This window comes from Acinonyx jubatus, chromosome B3 (assembly GCF_027475565.1).
Source record: "Acinonyx jubatus isolate Ajub_Pintada_27869175 chromosome B3, VMU_Ajub_asm_v1.0, whole genome shotgun sequence".
Lineage (NCBI taxonomy): Eukaryota > Metazoa > Chordata > Mammalia > Carnivora > Felidae > Acinonyx > Acinonyx jubatus.
The window spans coordinates 23,543,411-23,567,647 of NC_069386.1; the positions used below are offsets into that span (position 1 = coordinate 23,543,411).

Consider the following 24,237-nt stretch of genomic DNA (forward strand, 5'->3'; position numbering starts at 1 on the left):
AGCGGCCACACATGCCCCCTAGCCGAAACTCCCAGCACACACTGACACTCCATGCACAGGAACAGGCACATGCTCCTGCTCTTACAGTCCCCTGCGCCTGCGGCTTCTTGCCCATCTGCGGGCAGCCCCAAAAGACTGAAGGACAGGACAGGCAGAGAGGCACAAGGCTTGGTCATGGATTCATTCCATCCTGTGTGGTGAGGGGAGCCCCTGGGTACTTTGCTCACTCCCACGGGCGATTGTTCCTCTTTTCTCAGGTGCATTGGACAGGCCACGCTCTCCGTTGGTCGAGAGAAGGCCTCCCTGGCCCCCAAGTGCCTGTGATTGGAGGGACCGCTGGAAAAGGTGTGCCCTGCTATGGGAATCTTACCGACAGGAGGACCCATACGGTAAGCCATTTCCAGCATCAGCTGTGCTGCTGGCTTTAGACTTCGGGAACTTGTCGAAGAGACCGCTAATGAAGGTTGCCCCCAGAGCGTGTGGGGTTTTGATCCCAGAGGGGCCTGACTATTCCTCTGGCTCAGTGTCAAGGCTCTGCATGGCCCGGGTGGTGGGCAGACCCTGAGTTCTTCGGCTTGTCCCGCTGAGCCATCTGGCCCACCAGGGTCGGCTGTGCAGGTGGCCCCGAATGTGCTCGGATCGATGATGACTCCCTCAACAGCATTCCTTGGAAAGCTGAACAAAATGAGTGAGAACTCCCTACCGTCTTTCTCATCAAAACTGAGGTCCAGCACGTTTTCTACCCCAGGGAAGGTAAGCGTCAGGGACAGCTTCCCCTTGGTCACACTCCTTCAAGCACCAGCACCCATGGCCTCCGCCTGGGAGAGCCTCGCTGGTGGCTCATGGTCAGGGAGGCATTTACCACCTGAGCAGGGTTTCCAAGGCATGCAGGTCCTGAGGGGAATGGCCGGCAACTGGGGTCACTGGGACAGCTGGTCCCCAAGGCGTTGGACTTGAAAGGCATGTCTGTGGCACCGGCCCAGGGTGTTGAGGGCTGGGTCCTGTGTGTGCCAGGATGGCCCCACGGCATAAGCTCATGGCAGGGTGTGTTGAGAGGCCAAGCATGGCAAGTTTGGCAGGCCATGGGGGGCGCGGGAGCCCCAGCCTGAGGCAGCAGCAATCCCTGGACGAGTCCTTCTCTCACTGATGTATGTGGAGCGGCCCCTGGCTTGGGCTTCTGGGCCAAGGCAAGAGGCCAGGATGTGGCACCTACCAGGTTGGGAACATCGGCTCTGCCAGGTGCCACACAAGGCAGCAAACAGTGCCAGTGCTTCGGGCCCAGGGTGGAAGTCAGGATGCCGTGCCAGCCAAAGGCCTGGAAGGTAATGGCACGGTCCAAAGGTGACCACGCCCTGGGGGAGTGCCTGGGCCTGCTCAGCCCTGGTGTCTTGTTGCGTTCCCAGGTCAGTCGTGGGTTATGTGGAGGCCTGCGGCCTCCTCTTGTGGATGGCAAAGTGTAGTTCCCAGGGCCAGCTTCAGGGTGCACTGGTGTGGCACGGTGGTCTCCGTCCTGAGGGCCCTCCTGGCTGCTGGGCTCCGGAGGAAGGGTGCCCAGTGGTGGTGTTCCTCAGGGATTTCAGCAGGGCCCTGGCCAAAGAAGCTACTCTGGCTGGGCCTGCCACAGAAACCTTGTCTCCTTGGCACCTTGCTGGTAAGGCAAAAGTGATACTCTTTGATGGTCTCTCCCTTAGAGTCGGGCACAGTGTGTTTCACGTCCTCTTGGGTGGGCCACAGATTCCTCTGTGGTGGCCTGGCAGCCAGACGGGCATGAGAGTTCTGAGGCCAGGTGTAGTACCTTGGCCCCATGGGCCGCTTGGAAAAGGTCAGCCTCCCCTTGGGAACAAGATGTGTTCTCCTCTCAGTGTGCCCCTGGGCTGTGGGGCTGTAGCCTAGCGCTCTCTGTGAGGGCCATAATGGTGTTCCTGGGCCGTGGGAAGGGGCCACGTCACCTGCAGAGGGCCACATCCTTGCAAAGGCCAAAGCCTGTGGGCAGCTGCCCTCCCTAGAGCATCCTGCCACTGACAGGGGCCTGTGTTGGGCGGAGGGCACCAGAGGGACTTTCTGTGCAATCAGGAAACACTCCCCTGGACCAGGCAGCCCATGGGATGCTATTTCCCTTGTGCCTGGGACCCTGGCGCACACTGGACCTGGCCTCGCCCACGCCCCGGGCGAGAAAGCACCTGTGGTTTGTTCAGGATTGGCACTGGATTCAGTGGAGACAAGACCGGTGTAGCCTAGCCACTCAGGGCATACTGGCAGAGTGAAGAGAAGCAGGCAGCTGTTGTCGTGTGGCCATCTTGGAGGGCTCTGCATTGGCTTCTGCCCCGTAGCCTGAGGACCAGGGTGGCCAAACTCCCTACGGGTGGTTGTTGGGTTTTCCTTTGACTCCTGAGTTTCCATCCCGTCCTGGCATCCACGGTCCACGTTGACAGGGTGGCTAGTGGTGGGAGAGGATGCGTGTCTGGGCCAGAGGGCTCTGCTTGGCCAGAGTGGCTTTGGGAGAGGGAAAACCTGCCCAACGTTAGTGGCCCAGAGGCATCCAACATGGCTCCCTGGTGTGCAAGGCCACTGAGCGTGTGCCATTGCTTGGCAGGACACCGGGGCCAGGATCTGCACACCAGGCATGCATGCCCTTGCAGGGACTCAGGCCTCCCAACTCAGCAGCCCCATATACCCCCTAGCCCAGCCTCCCAGCACACATGACCCTCCATGTACACGAAGAGGCACATGCTCCTGCTCCCACAGTGCCCTGCGCCCGTGGCTTGTTGCCCGTCCGCAGGCAGCCCCAAGGGGCCGAGGGACAGGACAGGCAGACAGACGCAAGGCGTAGTCACAGATTCCTTCTGACCTGTGTGGCGAGCGGAGCCCCTGGGTAGCTTGGTCACGCCCGCGGGTGATTGCTCCCCCTTTCTCAGGTGCAGTGGACACACCAGGCTCGCCATCGGCGGAGAGAAGAAGGCCTCCCTGGTCTCCGAGTGCCTGTGGTTGGCGGGACTGCTGGAAGAGGTGTTGCCCGTGACGGGCATCTTGCTGACTGGAGCGAGAAGACGGTAAGCCATCTCCGTATCAGTTGTGCCGCTGGCTTTAGGCTTTCGCAAGCCTGTCCAAAAAGCCACTAAGGAAGGGTGCTGGCAGGACATGTGGGGTTTTGAACCCAGAGGGGCCTGTCCTTTAATGGCTCTGCACGTCCTGGGCCACGGGAAGACCCTGAGTCCTTCAGCTTGTCCCGCTGAGCCATCTGGCCCACCAGGGTTGGCTGTGCAGGTGGCCCCGAATGTGCTCGGATCGATGATGACTCCCTCAACAGCATTCCTTGGAAAGCTGAACAAAATGAGTGAGAACTCCCTACCGTCTTTCTCATCGAAACTGAGGTCCAGCACATTGTCTACCCCAGGGAAGGTAAGCGTCAGGGACAGCAGGCTTCCCCTTGGTCACACTCCTTCAAGCACCAGCACCCACGGCCTCTGCCTAGGAGAGCCTCACGGGGGACTCATGGTCAGGGAGGCATTTACCACCTGAGCAGGGTTTCCAAGGCATGCAGGTCCTGAGGGGAATGGCCGGCGACTGGGGTCACTGGAGCAGCTGGTCCCCAAGGCCTTGGACTTGAAAGGCGTGTCTGTGGCACCAGCCTGGGGTATCGAGGGCTGGGACCTGTGTAGGCCAGGATGGCCCCACAGGCATAAGCTCGTGGCAGTGTGTGTTGAGAGGCCAAGCATGGCAAGCTTGCCTGGCCTGTGGGTGGGGGTGCAGAGGCCCAGCCCAAGGCAGCAGCGATCCCTGGATGAGCCCTTTCTTTCCCTGACGTATGTGGAGCAGGCACCTACACTGGCTGGTGGGCTAAAGCAGGAAGCCAGGCTGCAGTACCTGCCAGCGTGGCATCCTCAGCCCTACCAGGCGACAAACAAGGTGGCAAACAGTGCCAGCACTTCGTGCCCAGGGCAGAATACAAGTTTCTGTGCTGGCCATTTGCCTGGATAGTAATGGCACAGTCCAGAGAGGGCTGTGCCCTGGGAGACCGCATGAGCCTGCTCAGCTCAAGTGTGTCATAGCGTTCCCAGGTCTTTCATGGGTTCTGCAGAGGCCTCAGGCCTCCTCTTGACGATGGCAAAGTGTGGCTCCCAGGGCTGGCTTCAGGGTGCACGGGTGTGGCACGGCGGTCCCCCTCTTGAGGGCCCTCCTGGCTTCTTGACTCCTGAGGAAGGGTACCCAGTGGTTGTGTTCCTTGAGGTTTTCAGCAGGGCTCTGGTCAAAGAAGCTACCCCGGCCAGAGACCTTGTCTCCTTGTCACGGTACTGGTGAGGTGAAAGGGATATTCTGAGTCTCACTTGGACTCGGGCACAGTGCGTCTCATGTCCTCTCTGGTGGGCTGCAGACTACTCTGCGATGGCCTTGCGGTCAGGCACGGGCCTGCGAGGTCTGAGGGCAAGCCCAGTACCTCGGCCCCATGGGCTATTTGGAAGACATCTGCCTCCCCGTGGGAAGGAGATGTATTCTCCTCTCATTGTGACCCTGTCCTGTGGGGCTACACCCTAGCGCTCTCTGTGAGGGCCACGCTGGTGTTCCTGGCCTGTCAGAATGGACCACGTCACCTACAGAGGGCCACATCCTTGCAAAGGCCAAAGCCTGGGGGCAGCTGCTGTCCCTGGAGCATCCTGACACTGATGGGGGCGTCCGTTGGGATAAGGGCAATGAAGGGACTTTCTGTGAAAACAGGAACACACTCCTGAGGACGGGCAGCCCAGTGGATGCTCGTTCCATTGCAGCCTAGGGCCCTGGTGCCCACTGGCCCTGGACTTACTGACACCATGGGCAAGAAAGCGCCCATGGTTCGGTCGCATTTGGCACCATATTCGGTGGAGGCTAGGACCATGTAGCCTAGCCATTCAGGGCATTCAGGCAGAGTGGAGAAGAAATGCACCTGTTGTTGTGTGGGTGCCTCGGAGGGCTCAGCTTTGGCTTCAGCCCCGTAGCTGCAGGCCAGGGTGGCTGGCCTAACTGTGGGTGGTTGTTAGGTTTTCCTTGGACCCTTGAGTTTCCATCCTGTGCTGGGGTCCACAGTCCACAATGACAGGGTGGCCAGTGGAGGAAGAGGATGCATGTGCGGGCCGAGGGCACTGCTTGGCCAGAGTGGCTTTGGGAGAGGGAAACCCTAACCAACGTTAGTGGCCCAGAGGCATCCAACATGGCTCCCTGGTGTGCAAGGCCACCAGTCCTGTACCATTGTGTGGTGGGACGCCAGGGCCAGGATCGGCGCACCAGGCCTGCTCTTGGGGGGCCATAGGCTCAAACGGCGGAGCGGCAACACATACCAAGTAAACCAACCTCCCAGTGACCTCAGACCCTCCATAAACATGAAGAGATACATGCTCGGGCTCCTACAGTCCCCTGAACCCACAGCGTCTTGCATATTTGCAGGCTGCCCCAAGGGACTGAGGAAAAGAACAGGCAGAGAGGCGCAAGTCATGGTAATGGATTCCTTCTGCCCTGTGTGGAGACTGGACACCCTGGGTAAATTGCCCATGCCCACGGGCGATTGCTCCACTTTTCTCAGGTGCAGTCGACATGCCAAGCTCCCCTTCGAATGAGAGAAGAATGCATCTCTGGCCCCCGACTGCCGGTGGCTAGTGTATCTCCCAAAAGAAGTGTGCCCCACTATGTACAACTTCACGAAAGCAGCACCTAGACGGTAAGGCGTCTATAGTGTCAGTGGTGCTGCTGGCTTTAGACTTTCCAAAAAACGCCTGAGAGGCATCTAATGAAGGTGGTCGGAAGGGGAAGTAGGATTTGCAACTCAGAGGGGTCTCCGTTCCTCCGGCTCAGTGGCGCGGCTCTGAACGGCCCGGGCACCAGGAGGACCCTGAGTCCCTCGGCTTGCCCCGCTGAGCCAGCCGGCCCGCCTGGGTCAGCCGGCCAGGCGGCCCTGAATGTGCTCGGATCGATGATGACTCCCTCAACAGCATTCCTTGGAAAAGCTGAACAAAATGAGTGAGAACTCCCTCCCGTCGTTCTCATCGAAACTGAGGTCCAGCACGTTGTCCGCCCCAGGGAAGGTAAGCGTCAGGGACAGCAGGCCTCCCATTGGCCACACTGCTTCAAGCACCAGCACCCACGGCCTGCGCCCGGGAGAGGCTCGCGGGGTGTCTCCGGGCCAGGGAGCCGTTTCCCCGCCCTAGCAGGCTTTCCACGGCTCGCAGGGCCTGAGGGCAATGAGCGGCCTCTGAGGTCGAGTGGGGCAGCTGGTGCCCAAGGCCTAGGACTTCAAAGGCGTGTCTGTGGCACGGGCCCTGGGAGCCGCGGGCAGGGACCTGGCTGGCAGGGCCTGCGGGCGGTGGCTGGCGACTGGGGTCGAGTGGGGCAGCTGGTCCCCCAAGGCCTAGGGCTTCAACGGCGTGTCTTGTGGCACCGGCCCTTGGGAGTCGAGGGCTGGGGCCTGCGAGGGCCCGGACGGCTGTGCGGGCCTAAGCGCGCGGCGGTGTGTGTTGAGGGGCCGAGCGTGGCAAGGCTGGCAGGCCGTGGGGGGCGCGGGAGCCCCAGCCCGAGGCGGCGGCCATCCCTGGACGAGCCCTTTCTCTCACTGACCTACGTGGAGCGGCCCCTGGCTCGGCCTCCTGGGCCAAGGCAAGAGGCCGGGCTGCGGCACCGGCCAGGTTGGAAACACCGGCCCTGCCCGGCGGCCACACGAGGCGGCGAGTGGCGCCGGCGCTTCGGGCCCAGGGTGAAGTCGGCATGCCGTGCCGGCCGAAGGCCAGAACGGTAATGGCACGGTCCGGAGGGGACCGCGCCCTGGGGCAGTGCCCGGGCCTGCTCAGCCCTGGTGCCTCGTTGCGTTCCCACGTCAGTCGTGGGTTACGCGGAGGCCTGCGGCCTCCTCCCGTCGATGGCACAGCTAGGGGCTCCCAGGGCCGGCTTCAGGGTGCACCGGTGTGGCACGGCGGTCCCCCTCCTCAGGGTCCTCCTGGCCTCTGGTCTCCGGAGGAAGGGCGCCCAGGGGTGGTGGCCTTTCAACAGGGGCTTTCCACGGGGCCCCGGCCAAAGAAGCTACCCCCCCCCCCCCCCCGCCCCGGGCAGGGCCTGCCACGGAGGCATTGTCTCCTCGGGCACGGAGCTGGTGGGGCGAAAGTGACACCCCGGGAGGGACTGTCCCTTGGAGTCGGGCACAGTGTGTCTCCCGTCCTCTCGGGTGGGCCGCAGATTCCTCTGCGGTGACCTGGCAGGCAGGCGCGGGTCTGCGAGCCCTGAGGCCAGGCGCGGTGCCGCGGCCCCGCGGGCCGCTTGGCAGAGGTCCGTCTCCCCTTGCGAGGGCGACGTGATCTCCTCCCGCTGTGGCCCTGGCCTGCGGGGCTGCAGCCCTTGTGTCCCCTGTGAGGGCCACGCTGGTGTTCCTGGGCCGTGGGCGGGGGCCACGTGCGTCGCCTGCCGCGGGCCGCAACCTTGCAAAGGTCAAAGCCTGTCTGCGGCTGCCCTCCCTGCAGCTTCCGGCCGTCGGCGGCGGGGTCCATTTGGCAGAGTTCGCGGGAGGGAATTTCCATGCAGGTGGGAACACACTCCCACGGAGCGGGCCGCCCAGGGAATGCTCGTTCCCTCGCGGGCCGGGGCCCTGGCGCCCAGGGGCCGTGGCCTCGCCGCCACCCTGGTTGAGAACGCGCGCGCGGCTCGGTGGGCTTTGGCGCCGGCGTTAGTTGGGGGCCGGGCCCGTGCAGCCTAGCCGCCCCGGCCCTTCTGGCAGAGGGGAGAGGTGGGGGCACCGTTTGTCCCGTGGCCGCCTGGGAGGGCTCTGCCTCGTCCTCTGCCCCGTAGCCTGCGGGCCAGGGCGGCCAGACTCCCTGTGGGCAGCTTTTGGGTTTTCCTGGGACCCCTGAGGTTCCATCCAGTGCTGGCTTCCACGGTGCACGTGGAATGGGTGGGCAGCGGCGGGGACGGATGCGTGTGGAGGTCGGTGGGCACCGCGTGGCCAGAGAGTGTTTGGGAGGGGGAAAGCCTGGCCAACGTCAGTGGCCCCGAGGCGTCCAGCGCGGCCCCCTGGGGTGCAAGGCCACCGGGCCTGGGCCGTCGCCTGGCGCGACGCCGGGGCCAGGGCCTGCGCACCAGGCACGCGTGCCCTTGCAGGGACCACCCAGGCCGCCCGGCTCAGCAGCCCCCTACACCCCCTAGCCCAGCCTCCCAGCACACACGACCCTCCGTGCGCACGAAGAGGCACGCGCTCCTGCTCCCACAGTGCCCTGCGCCCGTGGCTTGTTGCCCGTCCGCAGGCAGCCCCAAGGGGCCGAGGGACAGGACAGGCAGACAGACGCAAGGCGTAGTCACGGACTCGTTCTGCCCGGCGTGGCGAGCGGAGCCCCTGGGTAGCTTGGTCACGCCCGCGGGCGATTGCTCCCCCTTTCTCAGGTGCAGTGGCCACGCCAGGCTCGCGGTCGGCCGAGAGAAGAAGGCCTCCCTGGCCCCCGAGTGCCTGCGGTTTGCGGTACGGCCGGAAGAAGTGTGGCCCGGAACGGGCACCTTGCTGACGGGAGCGTCCGGACGGTAAGCCTTCCCTGGGTGTCAGCTAGTGCCCCTGGCTTTAGGCTCTCCCGGGGCTGCCCGAGAGGCCGCCAGTGCAGGTGGCCCGCTGGGCGTGTGGGGTTTTGCTCCCAGAGGGGCCTGTCCGTTCCTCCGGCTCAGTGGCGCGGCTCTGCACGGCCCGGGCACCGGGAGGACCCTGAGTCCCTCGGCTTGCCCCGCTGAGCCAGCCGGCCCGCCTGGGTCAGCCGGCCAGGCGGCCCTGAATGTGCTCGGATCGATGATGACTCCCTCAACAGCATTCCTTGGAAAAGCTGAACAAAATGAGTGAGAACTCCCTCCCGTCGTTCTCATCGAAACTGAGGTCCAGCACGTTGTCCGCCCCAGGGAAGGTAAGCGTCAGGGACAGCAGGCCTCCCATTGGCCACACTGCTTCAAGCACCAGCACCCACGGCCTGCGCCCGGGAGAGGCTCGCGGGGTGTCTCCGGGCCAGGGAGCCGTTTCCCCGCCCTAGCAGGCTTTCCACGGCTCGCAGGGCCTGAGGGCAATGAGCGGCCTCTGAGGTCGAGTGGGGCAGCTGGTGCCCAAGGCCTAGGACTTCAAAGGCGTGTCTGTGGCACGGGCCCTGGGAGCCGCGGGCAGGGACCTGGCTGGCAGGGCCTGCGGGCGGTGGCTGGCGACTGGGGTCGAGTGGGGCAGCTGGTCCCCCAAGGCCTAGGGCTTCAACGGCGTGTCTTGTGGCACCGGCCCTTGGGAGTCGAGGGCTGGGGCCTGCGAGGGCCCGGACGGCTGTGCGGGCCTAAGCGCGCGGCGGTGTGTGTTGAGGGGCCGAGCGTGGCAAGGCTGGCAGGCCGTGGGGGGCGCGGGAGCCCCAGCCCGAGGCGGCGGCCATCCCTGGACGAGCCCTTTCTCTCACTGACCTACGTGGAGCGGCCCCTGGCTCGGCCTCCTGGGCCAAGGCAAGAGGCCGGGCTGCGGCACCGGCCAGGTTGGAAACACCGGCCCTGCCCGGCGGCCACACGAGGCGGCGAGTGGCGCCGGCGCTTCGGGCCCAGGGTGAAGTCGGCATGCCGTGCCGGCCGAAGGCCAGAACGGTAATGGCACGGTCCGGAGGGGACCGCGCCCTGGGGCAGTGCCCGGGCCTGCTCAGCCCTGGTGCCTCGTTGCGTTCCCACGTCAGTCGTGGGTTACGCGGAGGCCTGCGGCCTCCTCCCGTCGATGGCACAGCTAGGGGCTCCCAGGGCCGGCTTCAGGGTGCACCGGTGTGGCACGGCGGTCCCCCTCCTCAGGGTCCTCCTGGCCTCTGGTCTCCGGAGGAAGGGCGCCCAGGGGTGGTGGCCTTTCAACAGGGGCTTTCCACGGGGCCCCGGCCAAAGAAGCTACCCCCCCCCCCCCCCCGCCCCGGGCAGGGCCTGCCACGGAGGCATTGTCTCCTCGGGCACGGAGCTGGTGGGGCGAAAGTGACACCCCGGGAGGGACTGTCCCTTGGAGTCGGGCACAGTGTGTCTCCCGTCCTCTCGGGTGGGCCGCAGATTCCTCTGCGGTGACCTGGCAGGCAGGCGCGGGTCTGCGAGCCCTGAGGCCAGGCGCGGTGCCGCGGCCCCGCGGGCCGCTTGGCAGAGGTCCGTCTCCCCTTGCGAGGGCGACGTGATCTCCTCCCGCTGTGGCCCTGGCCTGCGGGGCTGCAGCCCTTGTGTCCCCTGTGAGGGCCACGCTGGTGTTCCTGGGCCGTGGGCGGGGGCCACGTGCGTCGCCTGCCGCGGGCCGCAACCTTGCAAAGGTCAAAGCCTGTCTGCGGCTGCCCTCCCTGCAGCTTCCGGCCGTCGGCGGCGGGGTCCATTTGGCAGAGTTCGCGGGAGGGAATTTCCATGCAGGTGGGAACACACTCCCACGGAGCGGGCCGCCCAGGGAATGCTCGTTCCCTCGCGGGCCGGGGCCCTGGCGCCCAGGGGCCGTGGCCTCGCCGCCACCCTGGTTGAGAACGCGCGCGCGGCTCGGTGGGCTTTGGCGCCGGCGTTAGTTGGGGGCCGGGCCCGTGCAGCCTAGCCGCCCCGGCCCTTCTGGCAGAGGGGAGAGGTGGGGGCACCGTTTGTCCCGTGGCCGCCTGGGAGGGCTCTGCCTCGTCCTCTGCCCCGTAGCCTGCGGGCCAGGGCGGCCAGACTCCCTGTGGGCAGCTTTTGGGTTTTCCTGGGACCCCTGAGGTTCCATCCAGTGCTGGCTTCCACGGTGCACGTGGAATGGGTGGGCAGCGGCGGGGACGGATGCGTGTGGAGGTCGGTGGGCACCGCGTGGCCAGAGAGTGTTTGGGAGGGGGAAAGCCTGGCCAACGTCAGTGGCCCCGAGGCGTCCAGCGCGGCCCCCTGGGGTGCAAGGCCACCGGGCCTGGGCCGTCGCCTGGCGCGACGCCGGGGCCAGGGCCTGCGCACCAGGCACGCGTGCCCTTGCAGGGACCACCCAGGCCGCCCGGCTCAGCAGCCCCCTACACCCCCTAGCCCAGCCTCCCAGCACACACGACCCTCCGTGCGCACGAAGAGGCACGCGCTCCTGCTCCCACAGTGCCCTGCGCCCGTGGCTTGTTGCCCGTCCGCAGGCAGCCCCAAGGGGCCGAGGGACAGGACAGGCAGACAGACGCAAGGCGTAGTCACGGACTCGTTCTGCCCGGCGTGGCGAGCGGAGCCCCTGGGTAGCTTGGTCACGCCCGCGGGCGATTGCTCCCCCTTTCTCAGGTGCAGTGGCCACGCCAGGCTCGCGGTCGGCCGAGAGAAGAAGGCCTCCCTGGCCCCCGAGTGCCTGCGGTTTGCGGTACGGCCGGAAGAAGTGTGGCCCGGAACGGGCACCTTGCTGACGGGAGCGTCCGGACGGTAAGCCTTCCCTGGGTGTCAGCTAGTGCCCCTGGCTTTAGGCTCTCCCGGGGCTGCCCGAGAGGCCGCCAGTGCAGGTGGCCCGCTGGGCGTGTGGGGTTTTGCTCCCAGAGGGGCCTGTCCGTTCCTCCGGCTCAGTGGCGCGGCTCTGCACGGCCCGGGCACCGGGAGGACCCTGAGTCCCTCGGCTTGCCCCGCTGAGCCAGCCGGCCCGCCTGGGTCAGCCGGCCAGGCGGCCCTGAATGTGCTCGGATCGATGATGACTCCCTCAACAGCATTCCTTGGAAAAGCTGAACAAAATGAGTGAGAACTCCCTCCCGTCGTTCTCATCGAAACTGAGGTCCAGCACGTTGTCCGCCCCAGGGAAGGTAAGCGTCAGGGACAGCAGGCCTCCCATTGGCCACACTGCTTCAAGCACCAGCACCCACGGCCTGCGCCCGGGAGAGGCTCGCGGGGTGTCTCCGGGCCAGGGAGCCGTTTCCCCGCCCTAGCAGGCTTTCCACGGCTCGCAGGGCCTGAGGGCAATGAGCGGCCTCTGAGGTCGAGTGGGGCAGCTGGTGCCCAAGGCCTAGGACTTCAAAGGCGTGTCTGTGGCACGGGCCCTGGGAGCCGCGGGCAGGGACCTGGCTGGCAGGGCCTGCGGGCGGTGGCTGGCGACTGGGGTCGAGTGGGGCAGCTGGTCCCCCAAGGCCTAGGGCTTCAACGGCGTGTCTTGTGGCACCGGCCCTTGGGAGTCGAGGGCTGGGGCCTGCGAGGGCCCGGACGGCTGTGCGGGCCTAAGCGCGCGGCGGTGTGTGTTGAGGGGCCGAGCGTGGCAAGGCTGGCAGGCCGTGGGGGGCGCGGGAGCCCCAGCCCGAGGCGGCGGCCATCCCTGGACGAGCCCTTTCTCTCACTGACCTACGTGGAGCGGCCCCTGGCTCGGCCTCCTGGGCCAAGGCAAGAGGCCGGGCTGCGGCACCGGCCAGGTTGGAAACACCGGCCCTGCCCGGCGGCCACACGAGGCGGCGAGTGGCGCCGGCGCTTCGGGCCCAGGGTGAAGTCGGCATGCCGTGCCGGCCGAAGGCCAGAACGGTAATGGCACGGTCCGGAGGGGACCGCGCCCTGGGGCAGTGCCCGGGCCTGCTCAGCCCTGGTGCCTCGTTGCGTTCCCACGTCAGTCGTGGGTTACGCGGAGGCCTGCGGCCTCCTCCCGTCGATGGCACAGCTAGGGGCTCCCAGGGCCGGCTTCAGGGTGCACCGGTGTGGCACGGCGGTCCCCCTCCTCAGGGTCCTCCTGGCCTCTGGTCTCCGGAGGAAGGGCGCCCAGGGGTGGTGGCCTTTCAACAGGGGCTTTCCACGGGGCCCCGGCCAAAGAAGCTACCCCCCCCCCCCCCCCGCCCCGGGCAGGGCCTGCCACGGAGGCATTGTCTCCTCGGGCACGGAGCTGGTGGGGCGAAAGTGACACCCCGGGAGGGACTGTCCCTTGGAGTCGGGCACAGTGTGTCTCCCGTCCTCTCGGGTGGGCCGCAGATTCCTCTGCGGTGACCTGGCAGGCAGGCGCGGGTCTGCGAGCCCTGAGGCCAGGCGCGGTGCCGCGGCCCCGCGGGCCGCTTGGCAGAGGTCCGTCTCCCCTTGCGAGGGCGACGTGATCTCCTCCCGCTGTGGCCCTGGCCTGCGGGGCTGCAGCCCTTGTGTCCCCTGTGAGGGCCACGCTGGTGTTCCTGGGCCGTGGGCGGGGGCCACGTGCGTCGCCTGCCGCGGGCCGCAACCTTGCAAAGGTCAAAGCCTGTCTGCGGCTGCCCTCCCTGCAGCTTCCGGCCGTCGGCGGCGGGGTCCATTTGGCAGAGTTCGCGGGAGGGAATTTCCATGCAGGTGGGAACACACTCCCACGGAGCGGGCCGCCCAGGGAATGCTCGTTCCCTCGCGGGCCGGGGCCCTGGCGCCCAGGGGCCGTGGCCTCGCCGCCACCCTGGTTGAGAACGCGCGCGCGGCTCGGTGGGCTTTGGCGCCGGCGTTAGTTGGGGGCCGGGCCCGTGCAGCCTAGCCGCCCCGGCCCTTCTGGCAGAGGGGAGAGGTGGGGGCACCGTTTGTCCCGTGGCCGCCTGGGAGGGCTCTGCCTCGTCCTCTGCCCCGTAGCCTGCGGGCCAGGGCGGCCAGACTCCCTGTGGGCAGCTTTTGGGTTTTCCTGGGACCCCTGAGGTTCCATCCAGTGCTGGCTTCCACGGTGCACGTGGAATGGGTGGGCAGCGGCGGGGACGGATGCGTGTGGAGGTCGGTGGGCACCGCGTGGCCAGAGAGTGTTTGGGAGGGGGAAAGCCTGGCCAACGTCAGTGGCCCCGAGGCGTCCAGCGCGGCCCCCTGGGGTGCAAGGCCACCGGGCCTGGGCCGTCGCCTGGCGCGACGCCGGGGCCAGGGCCTGCGCACCAGGCACGCGTGCCCTTGCAGGGACCACCCAGGCCGCCCGGCTCAGCAGCCCCCTACACCCCCTAGCCCAGCCTCCCAGCACACACGACCCTCCGTGCGCACGAAGAGGCACGCGCTCCTGCTCCCACAGTGCCCTGCGCCCGTGGCTTGTTGCCCGTCCGCAGGCAGCCCCAAGGGGCCGAGGGACAGGACAGGCAGACAGACGCAAGGCGTAGTCACGGACTCGTTCTGCCCGGCGTGGCGAGCGGAGCCCCTGGGTAGCTTGGTCACGCCCGCGGGCGATTGCTCCCCCTTTCTCAGGTGCAGTGGCCACGCCAGGCTCGCGGTCGGCCGAGAGAAGAAGGCCTCCCTGGCCCCCGAGTGCCTGCGGTTTGCGGTACGGCCGGAAGAAGTGTGGCCCGGAACGGGCACCTTGCTGACGGGAGCGTCCGGACGGTAAGCCTTCCCTGGGTGTCAGCTAGTGCCCCTGGCTTTAGGCTCTCCCGGGGCTGCCCGAGAGGCCGCCAGTGCAGGTGGCCCGCTGGGCGTGTGGGGTTTTGCTCCCAGAGGGGCCTGTCCGTTCCTCCGGCTCAGTGGCGCGGCTCTGCACGGCCCGGGCACCGGGAGGACCCTGAGTCCCTCGGCTTGCCCCGCTGAGCCAGCCGGCCCGCCTGGGTCAGCCGGCCAGGCGGCCCTGAATGTGCTCGGATCGATGATGACTCCCTCAACAGCATTCCTTGGAAAAGCTGAACAAAATGAGTGAGAACTCCCTCCCGTCGTTCTCATCGAAACTGAGGTCCAGCACGTTGTCCGCCCCAGGGAAGGTAAGCGTCAGGGACAGCAGGCCTCCCATTGGCCACACTGCTTCAAGCACCAGCACCCACGGCCTGCGCCCGGGAGAGGCTCGCGGGGTGTCTCCGGGCCAGGGAGCCGTTTCCCCGCCCTAGCAGGCTTTCCACGGCTCGCAGGGCCTGAGGGCAATGAGCGGCCTCTGAGGTCGAGTGGGGCAGCTGGTGCCCAAGGCCTAGGACTTCAAAGGCGTGTCTGTGGCACGGGCCCTGGGAGCCGCGGGCAGGGACCTGGCTGGCAGGGCCTGCGGGCGGTGGCTGGCGACTGGGGTCGAGTGGGGCAGCTGGTCCCCCAAGGCCTAGGGCTTCAACGGCGTGTCTTGTGGCACCGGCCCTTGGGAGTCGAGGGCTGGGGCCTGCGAGGGCCCGGACGGCTGTGCGGGCCTAAGCGCGCGGCGGTGTGTGTTGAGGGGCCGAGCGTGGCAAGGCTGGCAGGCCGTGGGTTGCCTGTCATCCCCAGTCTTAACCTGCGGCGATCCCTGGGCGAGCCCTTTTTCTCCGTCTCATACGTGGAGCAGCTTACGTCTCGGTTGTTTCGACATGTCTTTAGACCCTCTTGTTGTTGCTTACTTCTTGGGATCTCTTTCAGTTTTCTCCACAATGTGTGTATGACTACACTTCTTAATGCCTCCGGTTCCCATCATGTCTTTGTTCTGCCCTTAGCCTGGATACTAATGATAGGGAAAGCAGAGTCCCACATTCTTGGTGATTCTATCTGCCTTCTCTTCCCTAGTGTCACATTTTGTTCCCAGTTCCTTCCTGGTTTCCTGATTTATATCTGCCTTTTGATGTGGATGGCAAACCGTGGCTCAATGTCCCGGCCCTTGTGTGCATGATTTTTGTACTGTAGTCCTTCTGCTGTGTGCTCTCCTTTCCCTTTGTGCCTTAAAGATCTGCGTTCATTGGTGGTGTTCTTCATGAGTGTAAGTGTGGCATTGGATGAAGACCTATCTCTGGTCAGTCCTGCCTTTGTGACAATGTCTCCTTTGTTATAATGCTGCTGACATGATACTGTTATTCTGGGAGTTTCTGTTGAACTTGGGCACAGGTGTCTCCCATACTTTTAGGTGGAGTGGGCATTTTTCTGCAGGAACCTACCAGCACACTGGGGGCTTATGTTGTGTGATGCTAGGCGCAATGCCCCTGCTGGATTGGAATCTTCGGAGAGGTCCCCCCACCTGTGAAGAAGACATGTTATCTTCCAACAGGTGCAGTGTACCTCTCACCTGTGGGGCTGCAGCACTTGAGCTTTGTGAGGGCCATTCCACTTTCCTGGTCGTAGGCAGAGGGCGCACGTCTTATGCCATAGCCTGGGTCCTTTCAAAGACCAATGCATTGGTGGTTTTTCTCACTGAAGAATTGTGCCCCCAATGTGTGGGTCTGTTTTTTGGAAGTGCTGAAGAGACTATCCATGTAGGCTTGATCAGGCTGCTCTGGACCAGGCAGCCAATAGATTTCTCGTTTCTTCACAGCTCTAGGCCCTGAAGTCCATTGGCCTTGGCCATGCCGGTTCTCTGGCTGGGATTGCACCCTGGTTTCATTGGGGTTGTATACTGACATTTGGTGGGGAAGGCATGTGCTTCGTTGCTGCAGAGGGTGTTTTGTCAAAATGAATAAGTATGGGCACCTGGCCTATAATCCTTTGGCCGCCTCACGTGGCTATGCCTAGGCTTCTGCCTAGTTGCTCGCACCGGAGGTTTGCCAGCCTTACTTTGGGATGTTTCGGTTTTCCACTGACTGCTGAGGTTCATTCAAGTGTGCTTCCAGTGTGATGGCTTGCTGGCCTCCACAGTCCACGTTGTCATGGTTACCAGCGGCAGGAGAGGAGGGGTGTAGATACTGGTGTGCTATGCTTGGCAACAGTGCTTTAAGAGAGGGAATCACTGGCCAGTTTCAGCCACCCCTAGAGATCAAAGGTGAACTCTGATTTGCAAGGAAATATGTCTTGTGCTGTTTTGTGGCAGGACATCAAGTTATGGATTTGCACACCGAGTAAGCTCTTGCATGCATGGAGACCTCCCTAGATGAGCAAAAACACCCTCTCTCAACCACACCACTGAACAGACTCAGACACAACCCGTACACTCACACACACAAACACACACACACCCAAACTCACAGACAGGCACATGCACCTGCTCACATAGTGCCCTGTATACGTGGCATCTTGCCCATCTGAAGGAGCCCAAAGGGACAGAGGGACAGGACAGGCAGACGCAAGGTGTAGTCACAAATTCGTTTTTCCTGGTGTGGCAAGCTGAGCACCTGGGTATGTTTCTCACACGTGAATGCGATTTCTCCACCCTTCTCAGGTGCCTTCTCAGGTGCCTTCTCAGGTATTCAGGTTGCATATGTATGGAGCAGAGGTCCCTGACTTGTGTGTGCTCCTGGCATCTGTGTTCCCATGGAATGGTGGTCAGTGGTGGTGTTCTTCATGCCTGAAACTGGGGCTAGCTGAAAACGTATATCTGGCTGGTTTTGCTCCAGGTGTCTCAGTCAAACTTTACTTTGGAGATCTTTTCTCTTCACGCAGGGATCTGGCGAGGTGCAAGTGTTACTCTGGGACAGTCCGTTGGACTCAGACACAGGTGTGTCACATCTTGTTGGGTGGGGTGGAGACGTCTCTCCTGGGACCCTACCAGCAGGACGGGTACCTGAGTAATCTCCCGAGAGGTTCACTGCCCCAGCCGTACCAGGAACTTGGAGAAGGTCCGCATTTCCTTGTGAAGGAGATGTGTTCTCCTATCATTGTGCCTCGCCTGTGGGGCTGCAGCCCTTGAGCTCTGTGTGGGCCATGCTGATGTTACTTATTGGCAGGACAGAGCCCACATCGCATGCCACGGGCTGGATCCCTGCAAAGGCCAAAGTGTTGGTGGCTGTCTTAGCTGAAGGATCCTGCCCCCAATGTAGGAGTCAATTTTGAGGAGAGTGCTAGCGGGACCTGTGGTGTAGGCATGAGCAGCCTCCTGTGGACCAAGAAGCTAAGGTTTTGCATGTTTCCTTCCAGGTTGGGGCTCCCAAACCTGCTTCCTGTGGCCATGTCAGTTCCCTGTGTGGAATGAGCCCTGGGTTCAGTCGAGTTTTACACTGGCTTTTGGTTGGGCAAGTGTAGTGTTTTGTTTTGTTTTTTTTCTCACAGAGGGTATTTTGGAAGCCTGCACATTTTCTGAAAGAGGTTCCTGAAGGAGTTAGCCATCTTGATGGTTACAGGGATATGGGATTTATATTACAGGGCTATTGTTGGTGGTGATTCAATTAGACTTTGGCATATATGGAGACTGCTAGACACATCTGGGTAAGAAATACCTATATTGCTCCTCTATTAGGAATGTTGTGTGAATTGCCTCTGTCCCAGGCATTCCATGGCTGGATGCCTGTAATAGACATGGATCTCTAGTGTGTGTTCAGTGAAAATAATGCAGGCTTCCTGTTATCTTGGGGTGTACAGTGTTTCACAGTGGGTATACGCACCAGGATGTGATCATCTTCATGGTTCCCAGTTGTGGTTTGAGTAGTGTGTTGATTCTGTGGACATATGTCTTTTCCTCCACTCTTCCCCTCTCCCCCCACGTGCCTACCATTGACATGGATTTGAAAGTGTTTTGATGAGACAATTGTTTAGTTTGTGTTGCCAGTCCCTATCCAGTTCCCTTAAAGTAGGGATTTTCCACTGGAAGGCAGTGGGGAAGTGGAAATTGGGGAGTTCAGTGCCATGAGAAAGGCTCTTAAAATGGTGGCATGAAAAATTTCAGATTGGGGGAAAGAGCTGACTGGTTTTCTGCCCTGAAGCTATTTAAATGTTTCCTGTTTGGTTATGCAAGTTGCTAGGTACTTCCTTGGAGGGGAGTTGCTTTTGGGTAGAGGGGCTCTGGTCTGGGGAACATCCCATGGGAGGACAAGGTAGACATGGTCCACATTGGGCCTTGGGTATTGGGTTCGGGAGCCGATATGTGGTGTGTGAGGATAGGAATAGATTCTATGCACAGCACTTTTGCCCGGGATTGGTGCATCAGCCCAAACCCATGCCTGGATACATCCATGTTTGGACATGTGCCCCACATGCATGGAAGGAGCCCACGAATCATAGGGAGAGATAGAGAGAGTGGTCCCAGTGGGTGTCACTCCCCTGGATGCCTATGGACCTGTGTGACTTTCTGAAGCTTGTGTTGTCTCTTCTCATCACTTCCCAGGTGGAATAAGCAGGATGCAGATATCATGGATAGTCAGCTAGGCCTATACTGTGTAAAATGTGATGCCAGCCAGCCATGACTCCCCAGTAGGCACAGGGCATGTTTTGTGTGGTCATGTGGGCACAGTCATCGTGGTGTTAAGCAGTGCTTCTCTGCCAAATCCTACTGGTTTTCTTTCCAGGGCACACCAAGCTGCCTACCCATTCCTGGGCCTGACTCCTCTTGTTCCCCGGGGGCTTGGCCCTGGGGTTCCCCCAAGGGCCAACATGTTTGAACTCCTCAGCTGTCCTTGGGTGGAGTCCAGCAATGTTAAATGTTCAATGCCCTTAAATGTGCTTGGATTGATGATGATATGCATCCTTTGGACATTTGAACAAAATAAGTGAGGAATCCTTACCATCACCCTCATTGAAACTGATGTCTAGCATGTGAGTCTGACAGTGAACACACAGGAGGGACACATGCCGTTCATTAGCTTTGGTGGCAGCTGCGAGTGTGTATAATGTATGCAAGTGGCCCCCTTTAGGCAGGAAAGGCTCATTGGCAGGGGGAGACCCTGCTCCCATCTGTAAGGGATTATCTGGGGGAACCAGGGCCATCAGAGTGCACACATCTGGCACCCCTTAGAGGAGCTGGTGAGGGTACATATGACAGTTCAGCTTACCCACTAGCCCGCATTTGGGCTGCCTTTAAGCCATTGAGGGCCTATCCCCACTGCTTTATTTCCTTGTCCTTTTAAGGGCTCAGAAGGTTTATATAGATAAGAGAAGGGTATGAGGCCAATCCCAGACAACTCCCCCTTCACAGCTTCTCCCTGAGATTAGGACAGGTAGCTTCTTGTGTCAGTTGGGCAGACTCAGGGAGCTTTGGGTCTTGGGAGGTTGACACCAACTAAGCTGACTGAACCTTTTGGGAGAGAGGGTCCTATAGGAGGTGGCCATGATCATGGTTACAGGGACATGGGAGTGACATCATGGGGCTATGGCCAGGGGTGATGTTATCAGTCTGAGGCAGAGATGGATATGGCTAGACACTTCTCAGGAAGGTTTCTGTATGGCTTCTCAGGGAAGGATGGGTGGGTGATTCTTCCACTGTCCCAGATTTTCCCTGATGGGAGGCCCATAATAGATAAGGATCCCTGATGTAGGTTCAATGACGATCACGCAGGATGCTTATTATCTTGGGGTGTGAATTGTTTCATTGTGGGTGTAGATGACACCAGCAGGTGGTTGCTTTCATGGTGCCTGGCTGTGATCCAACAGGCAGGTTGATTCTGTGAACAAATGTCCTTTCCCTCCCCACCACCTGCCTCCCATTGGTGTGGGGCTGAAGGTGTTTTGGGGAGAGTTGGGTTTCGTTTGTGTAGCCATCCCAATCCACTTCCCTAAGGGAAGGGATTTTCTGCTGGAAGGCAGTGGGCACCACCTCATGGAAAGCAGGGAAACCATTGCCATGAGAATGGCTCATGGAATAGGGGCATGAGAGACCTAATCCTATTTGATCATGGTGAATAATTCCACTTGATCATGGTGAATAATTCTTTTAATGTACTGTTGAATTTTTTTTTGCTAGTATCTTGTTGAGAATTTTTGCATCCATGTTCATCAGGGATATTAGCCCATAATTCTCCTTTTATGTGGAGTCGCTTTCTGGTTTTGGAATCAAGTTAATGTTGACTTAATAGAATGAGTTTGGAAGCTTTCCCCCCATTTTTTTTTGGAACAGTTTGAGAAGAGTACATATTAACTCTTCTTTAAATGGTTGGTAGAATTCCTCTGGGAAGCCATCTGGCCCTGGACTTCTGTTTCTTGGGAGATTTTTGATAACTGATTCCATTTATTTGCTGGTTATGGGACTGTTCAAATTATATATTTCTTCCTGTTTGAGTTTTGGTAGTGTGTGAGTGTCTAGGAATTTTTCCCTTTCTTCCAGATTGTCTAGTTGATTGGCATATAATTTTTTCATGGTATTCTCTTATAACTGTATTTCTGTGTGTTAGTTGTGATCTCTCTTTCCTTCGTGATTTTATCTATTTGGGTCCTCTCTCTTTTCTTTATGATAATTCTGGCTAAGGGCTTATAAATTTTATTCTTTCAAAAAACCAGCTTTTACTTTCATTGATCGATTCTACTGCTTTTTCTTTCTATATCATTTATTTCTGATCTAATATTTATTATTTCCTTCTGCTGGCTTTGGACTTTATTTGCTGCTCCTTTCCTCGCTCCTTTAGGCATAATGTTAAGTTGTATATTTGGGATCTTTCTTGCTTCTTGAGATAGGCCTGATTGCAATGTACTTTCTTCTTAAGACTGACTTTGATACATCACAAAGGGTTTGGACTGTCGTGTTTTCATTTTCATTTGCTTTCCATGTATTTTTTATTTATTCTTTAATTTCTTAGTTAACCCATTCATTTTTAGTATGCTGCTCTTTAACCTCCATATATTTGAGGGCTTTCCAAATTTTTTCTTGTGAATGATTTCAACTTTCATAGTGTTGTGATCTGAAAATATGTATGATGTGATCTTGATCTTTTCGTACCTGTTGAGGGCTGATTTGTGACCCAGTATGTGATCTATTCTTGAGAATGTTCCATGTGTACTCCAGAAGAATATGTATTCAAGGGATGCCTGGGTGGCTCAGTCAGTTGGGTATCTGACTTCGGCTCAGGTCATGGTCTCACAGATTGTGAATTCAATCCCTGTATCAGGCTCTGTTCTGACAGGTCAGAACCTAGAGCCTGCTTCAGTTTCTGTGTTTCCCCCTCTCTCTGCCCCTCCCATACTCATGCTCTGTCTCTCAATAATAAATAAAGGTTAATTTTTTTTAAAAAAAAGAAGAATGTGTATTCTGCTTTAGGATGAAATTTCTGAATGTATCTGTTAAGACCATATTGTCCAGTATGTCATTCAAAGCCATTGTTTCCTTCTTTATTTTCTACTTAGATGATCTGTTCATTGCTATAAGTGAGATATTAATGTATTCTACTATTATGGTATTATTATTATAAATGGGTTTTTATGTTTATTATTAACCAATTTATATATCTGGGTATTTCCAGTTGGGGGCATAAATATTTACAACTGTGAGATATTGATGGATAGACCCCTTAATTATGGTATAATGCCCTTGTTCATCTCTTGTTACAGTCTTTGTTTTATTTATTTTATTTTTTTCAATATATGGAATTTATTGTCAAATTGGTTTCCATACAACACCCAGTGCTCTTCCCAAAAGGTGCCCTCCTCAATACCCATCACCCACCCTCCCCTCCCTCCCACCCCCCCCCCCATCAACCCTCAGTTTGTTCTCAGTTTTTAACAGTCTCTTATGCTTTGGCTCTCTCCCACTCTAACCTCTTTTTTTTTTTTCCTATCCCTCCCCCATGGGTTTCTGTTAAGTTTCTCAGGATCCACATAAGAGTGAAACCATATGGTATCTGTCTTTCTCTGTATGGCTTATTTCACTTAGCATCACACTCTCCAGTTCCATCCACGTTGCTACAAAAGGCCATATTTCATTCTTTCTCATTGCCATGTAGTACTCCATTGTGTATATAAACCACAATTTCTTTATCCATTCATCACTTGATGGACATTTAGGCTCTTTCCATAATTTGGCTATTGTTGAGAGTGCTGCTATAAACATTGGGGTACAAGTGCCCCTATGCATCAGTACTCCTGTATCCCTTGGGTAAATTCCTAGCAGTGCTATTGCTGGGTCATAGGGTAGGTCTCTTTTTAATTTTCTGAGGAACCTCCACACTGCTTTCCAGAGCGGCTGCACCAATTTGCATTCCCACCAACAGTGCAAGAGGGTTCCCGTTTCTCCACATCCTCGCCAGCATCTATAGTCTCCTGATTTGTTCATTTTGGCCACTCTGACTGGCGTGAGGTGATATCTGAGTGTGGTTTTGATTTGTATTTCCCTGATAAGGAGCGACGTTGAACATCTTTTCATGTGCCTGTTGGTCATCTGGATGTCTTCTTTAGAGAAGTGTCTGTTCATGTTTTCTGCCCATTTCTTCACCGGGTTATTTGTTTTTCGGGTGTGGAGTTTGGTGAGCTCTTTATAGATTTTGGATACTAGCCCTTTGTCCAATATGTCATTTGCAAATATCTTTTCCCATTCTGTTGGTTGCCTTTTAGTTTTGTTGGTTGTTTCCTTTGCTGTGCAGAAGCTTTTTATCTTCATAAGGTCCCAGTAATTCACTTTTGCTTTTAATTCCCTTGCCTTTGGGGATGTGTCGAGTAAGAGATTGCTATGGCTGAGGTCAGAGAGGTCTTTTCCTGCTTTCTCCTCTAAGGTTTTGATGGTTTCCTGTCTCACATTCAGGTCCTTTATCCATTTTGAGTTTATTTTTGTGAATGGTGTGAGAAAGTGATCTAGTTTCAACCTTCTGCATGTTGCTGTCCAGTTCTCCCAGCACCATTTGTTAAAGAGACTGTCTTTTTTACAGTCTTTGTTTTAAAGTCTAGTTTGTCTGATATAAGTATGGCTACTATGATTTCTTTTGACATCCATTAGTATGATACATGGTTCTCCATCCCCTTACTTTCAATCTGCAGATGTCTTCAGGTCTAAAATGAGTCTCTTTCAGGTACAATATAGATGGACCTTGGTTTTTTATCCATTCTGAAACTTTATGTCTTTTGACTAGAGCATTTAGTCCATCTACATTCAGAATGGTTATTGAAGGATGAAGCTGGTGCCATTGTGTTGCCCATAAAGTTGGTGTTTCTGGTGCTTTTCTCTTGTTCTTTATTGTCTCTGTTGCCTTGGTCTTTTTTTTTCTCCACTGAGAATCTTCCTTAAAATATCTTGCAGGGCTGCTTCAGTGATCACAAACTCCTTTAGTTTTCATTTGTCTGGGAAAGTCTTTACCACTCCTATTCTGAATGACAGCCTTGCTAGGTAAAAAATACTTGGCTGCATAATTTTTCTATTCAGTACATTGAATATTTCCTGCCACTCCCTTCTGACCTGCGAAGTTTCAGTAGATAGGTCTGCTGGTAACCTTAGGTGTTTACCTTTATAGATTAAGGAACTTTTTGTCCCTAACTGCTCTCAGAATTCTCTTTATCTTTGTATTTTGCAAGTTTCTCTATGATATATCATAGTGTTGACCTGTTTCTGTTAATTTTGATGGGAATTCTCTGTGACTCTTGGACTTGAATGCCTGTATCTTTCCTCAGATTAGGGAACTTCTCAGCAATAATTTGTTCAAATAAAACTTCTGCCCCTTTTTCCCACTCTTCTTCTTGTGGGACTCCTATGATATGGATATCATCTCATTTCATGGAATCACCTAATTCTCTAATTCTCCCTTTGTGACCTAATAATTTCCATTCCCTCTCTTTCCAGCTTCATTATTTTCCATAATTGTATCTTCCATATCACCTATTCTGTCTTTTGCTTCTTCAATCCTCATCGTCGCTTTATTCAGTTTGTTTTGCATC

The 24,237-nt window shown here is 58.4% G+C and overlaps 1 protein-coding gene, 1 long non-coding RNA gene, 6 other non-coding genes and 1 pseudogene across 11 annotated transcripts in view; all 9 read left to right on the plus strand.

Annotated features, from left to right (window-relative positions):
- LOC128315887 (uncharacterized) overlaps positions 1-5,659 on the plus strand; it is a 33,772-nt gene extending 28,113 nt beyond the window's left edge. For 3 of the 4 annotated variants that reach the window (XR_008299018.1, XR_008299015.1, XR_008299017.1), the window contains 2 exons: positions 258-389; positions 2,916-5,659. This is a non-coding gene — a long non-coding RNA (uncharacterized LOC128315887). The remainder of the gene's footprint in view (positions 1-257; positions 390-2,915) is intronic. The other variant, XR_008299016.1, reaches the window with a different exon arrangement.
- Positions 637-729, plus strand: LOC113602101 (small nucleolar RNA SNORD116). The gene has a single exon (XR_003423478.1). It is a non-coding gene; the product is annotated as a small nucleolar RNA SNORD116 (small nucleolar RNA).
- On the plus strand, positions 3,283-3,375 carry LOC113602098 (small nucleolar RNA SNORD116). The gene has a single exon (XR_003423475.1). It is a non-coding gene; the product is annotated as a small nucleolar RNA SNORD116 (small nucleolar RNA).
- A 273-nt stretch (positions 5,660-5,932) lies between the features above and the next one.
- LOC113602102 (small nucleolar RNA SNORD116) lies at positions 5,933-6,026 on the plus strand. The gene has a single exon (XR_003423479.1). It is a non-coding gene; the product is annotated as a small nucleolar RNA SNORD116 (small nucleolar RNA).
- Positions 6,027-6,756: 730 nt separating this feature from the next.
- Positions 6,757-24,237, plus strand: part of LOC113598046 (uncharacterized) — a 41,063-nt gene continuing 23,582 nt past the window's right edge. The window contains exons 1-5 of the mRNA XM_053225081.1: positions 6,757-6,990; positions 7,151-7,633; positions 7,706-8,520; positions 11,224-11,358; positions 14,062-14,196. Of these exons, the coding sequence (XP_053081056.1) occupies positions 6,757-6,990; positions 7,151-7,633; positions 7,706-8,520; positions 11,224-11,358; positions 14,062-14,196 (1,802 nt within the window). The remainder of the gene's footprint in view (positions 6,991-7,150; positions 7,634-7,705; positions 8,521-11,223; positions 11,359-14,061; positions 14,197-24,237) is intronic.
- On the plus strand, positions 8,771-8,864 carry LOC113597309 (small nucleolar RNA SNORD116). Its single transcript, XR_003418091.1, has one exon. It is a non-coding gene; the product is annotated as a small nucleolar RNA SNORD116 (small nucleolar RNA).
- On the plus strand, positions 11,609-11,702 carry LOC128316229 (small nucleolar RNA SNORD116). The gene has a single exon (XR_008299826.1). It is a non-coding gene; the product is annotated as a small nucleolar RNA SNORD116 (small nucleolar RNA).
- On the plus strand, positions 14,447-14,540 carry LOC113597308 (small nucleolar RNA SNORD116). Its single transcript, XR_003418090.1, has one exon. It is a non-coding gene; the product is annotated as a small nucleolar RNA SNORD116 (small nucleolar RNA).
- LOC113602104 (uncharacterized) lies at positions 19,117-19,201 on the plus strand (annotated as a pseudogene).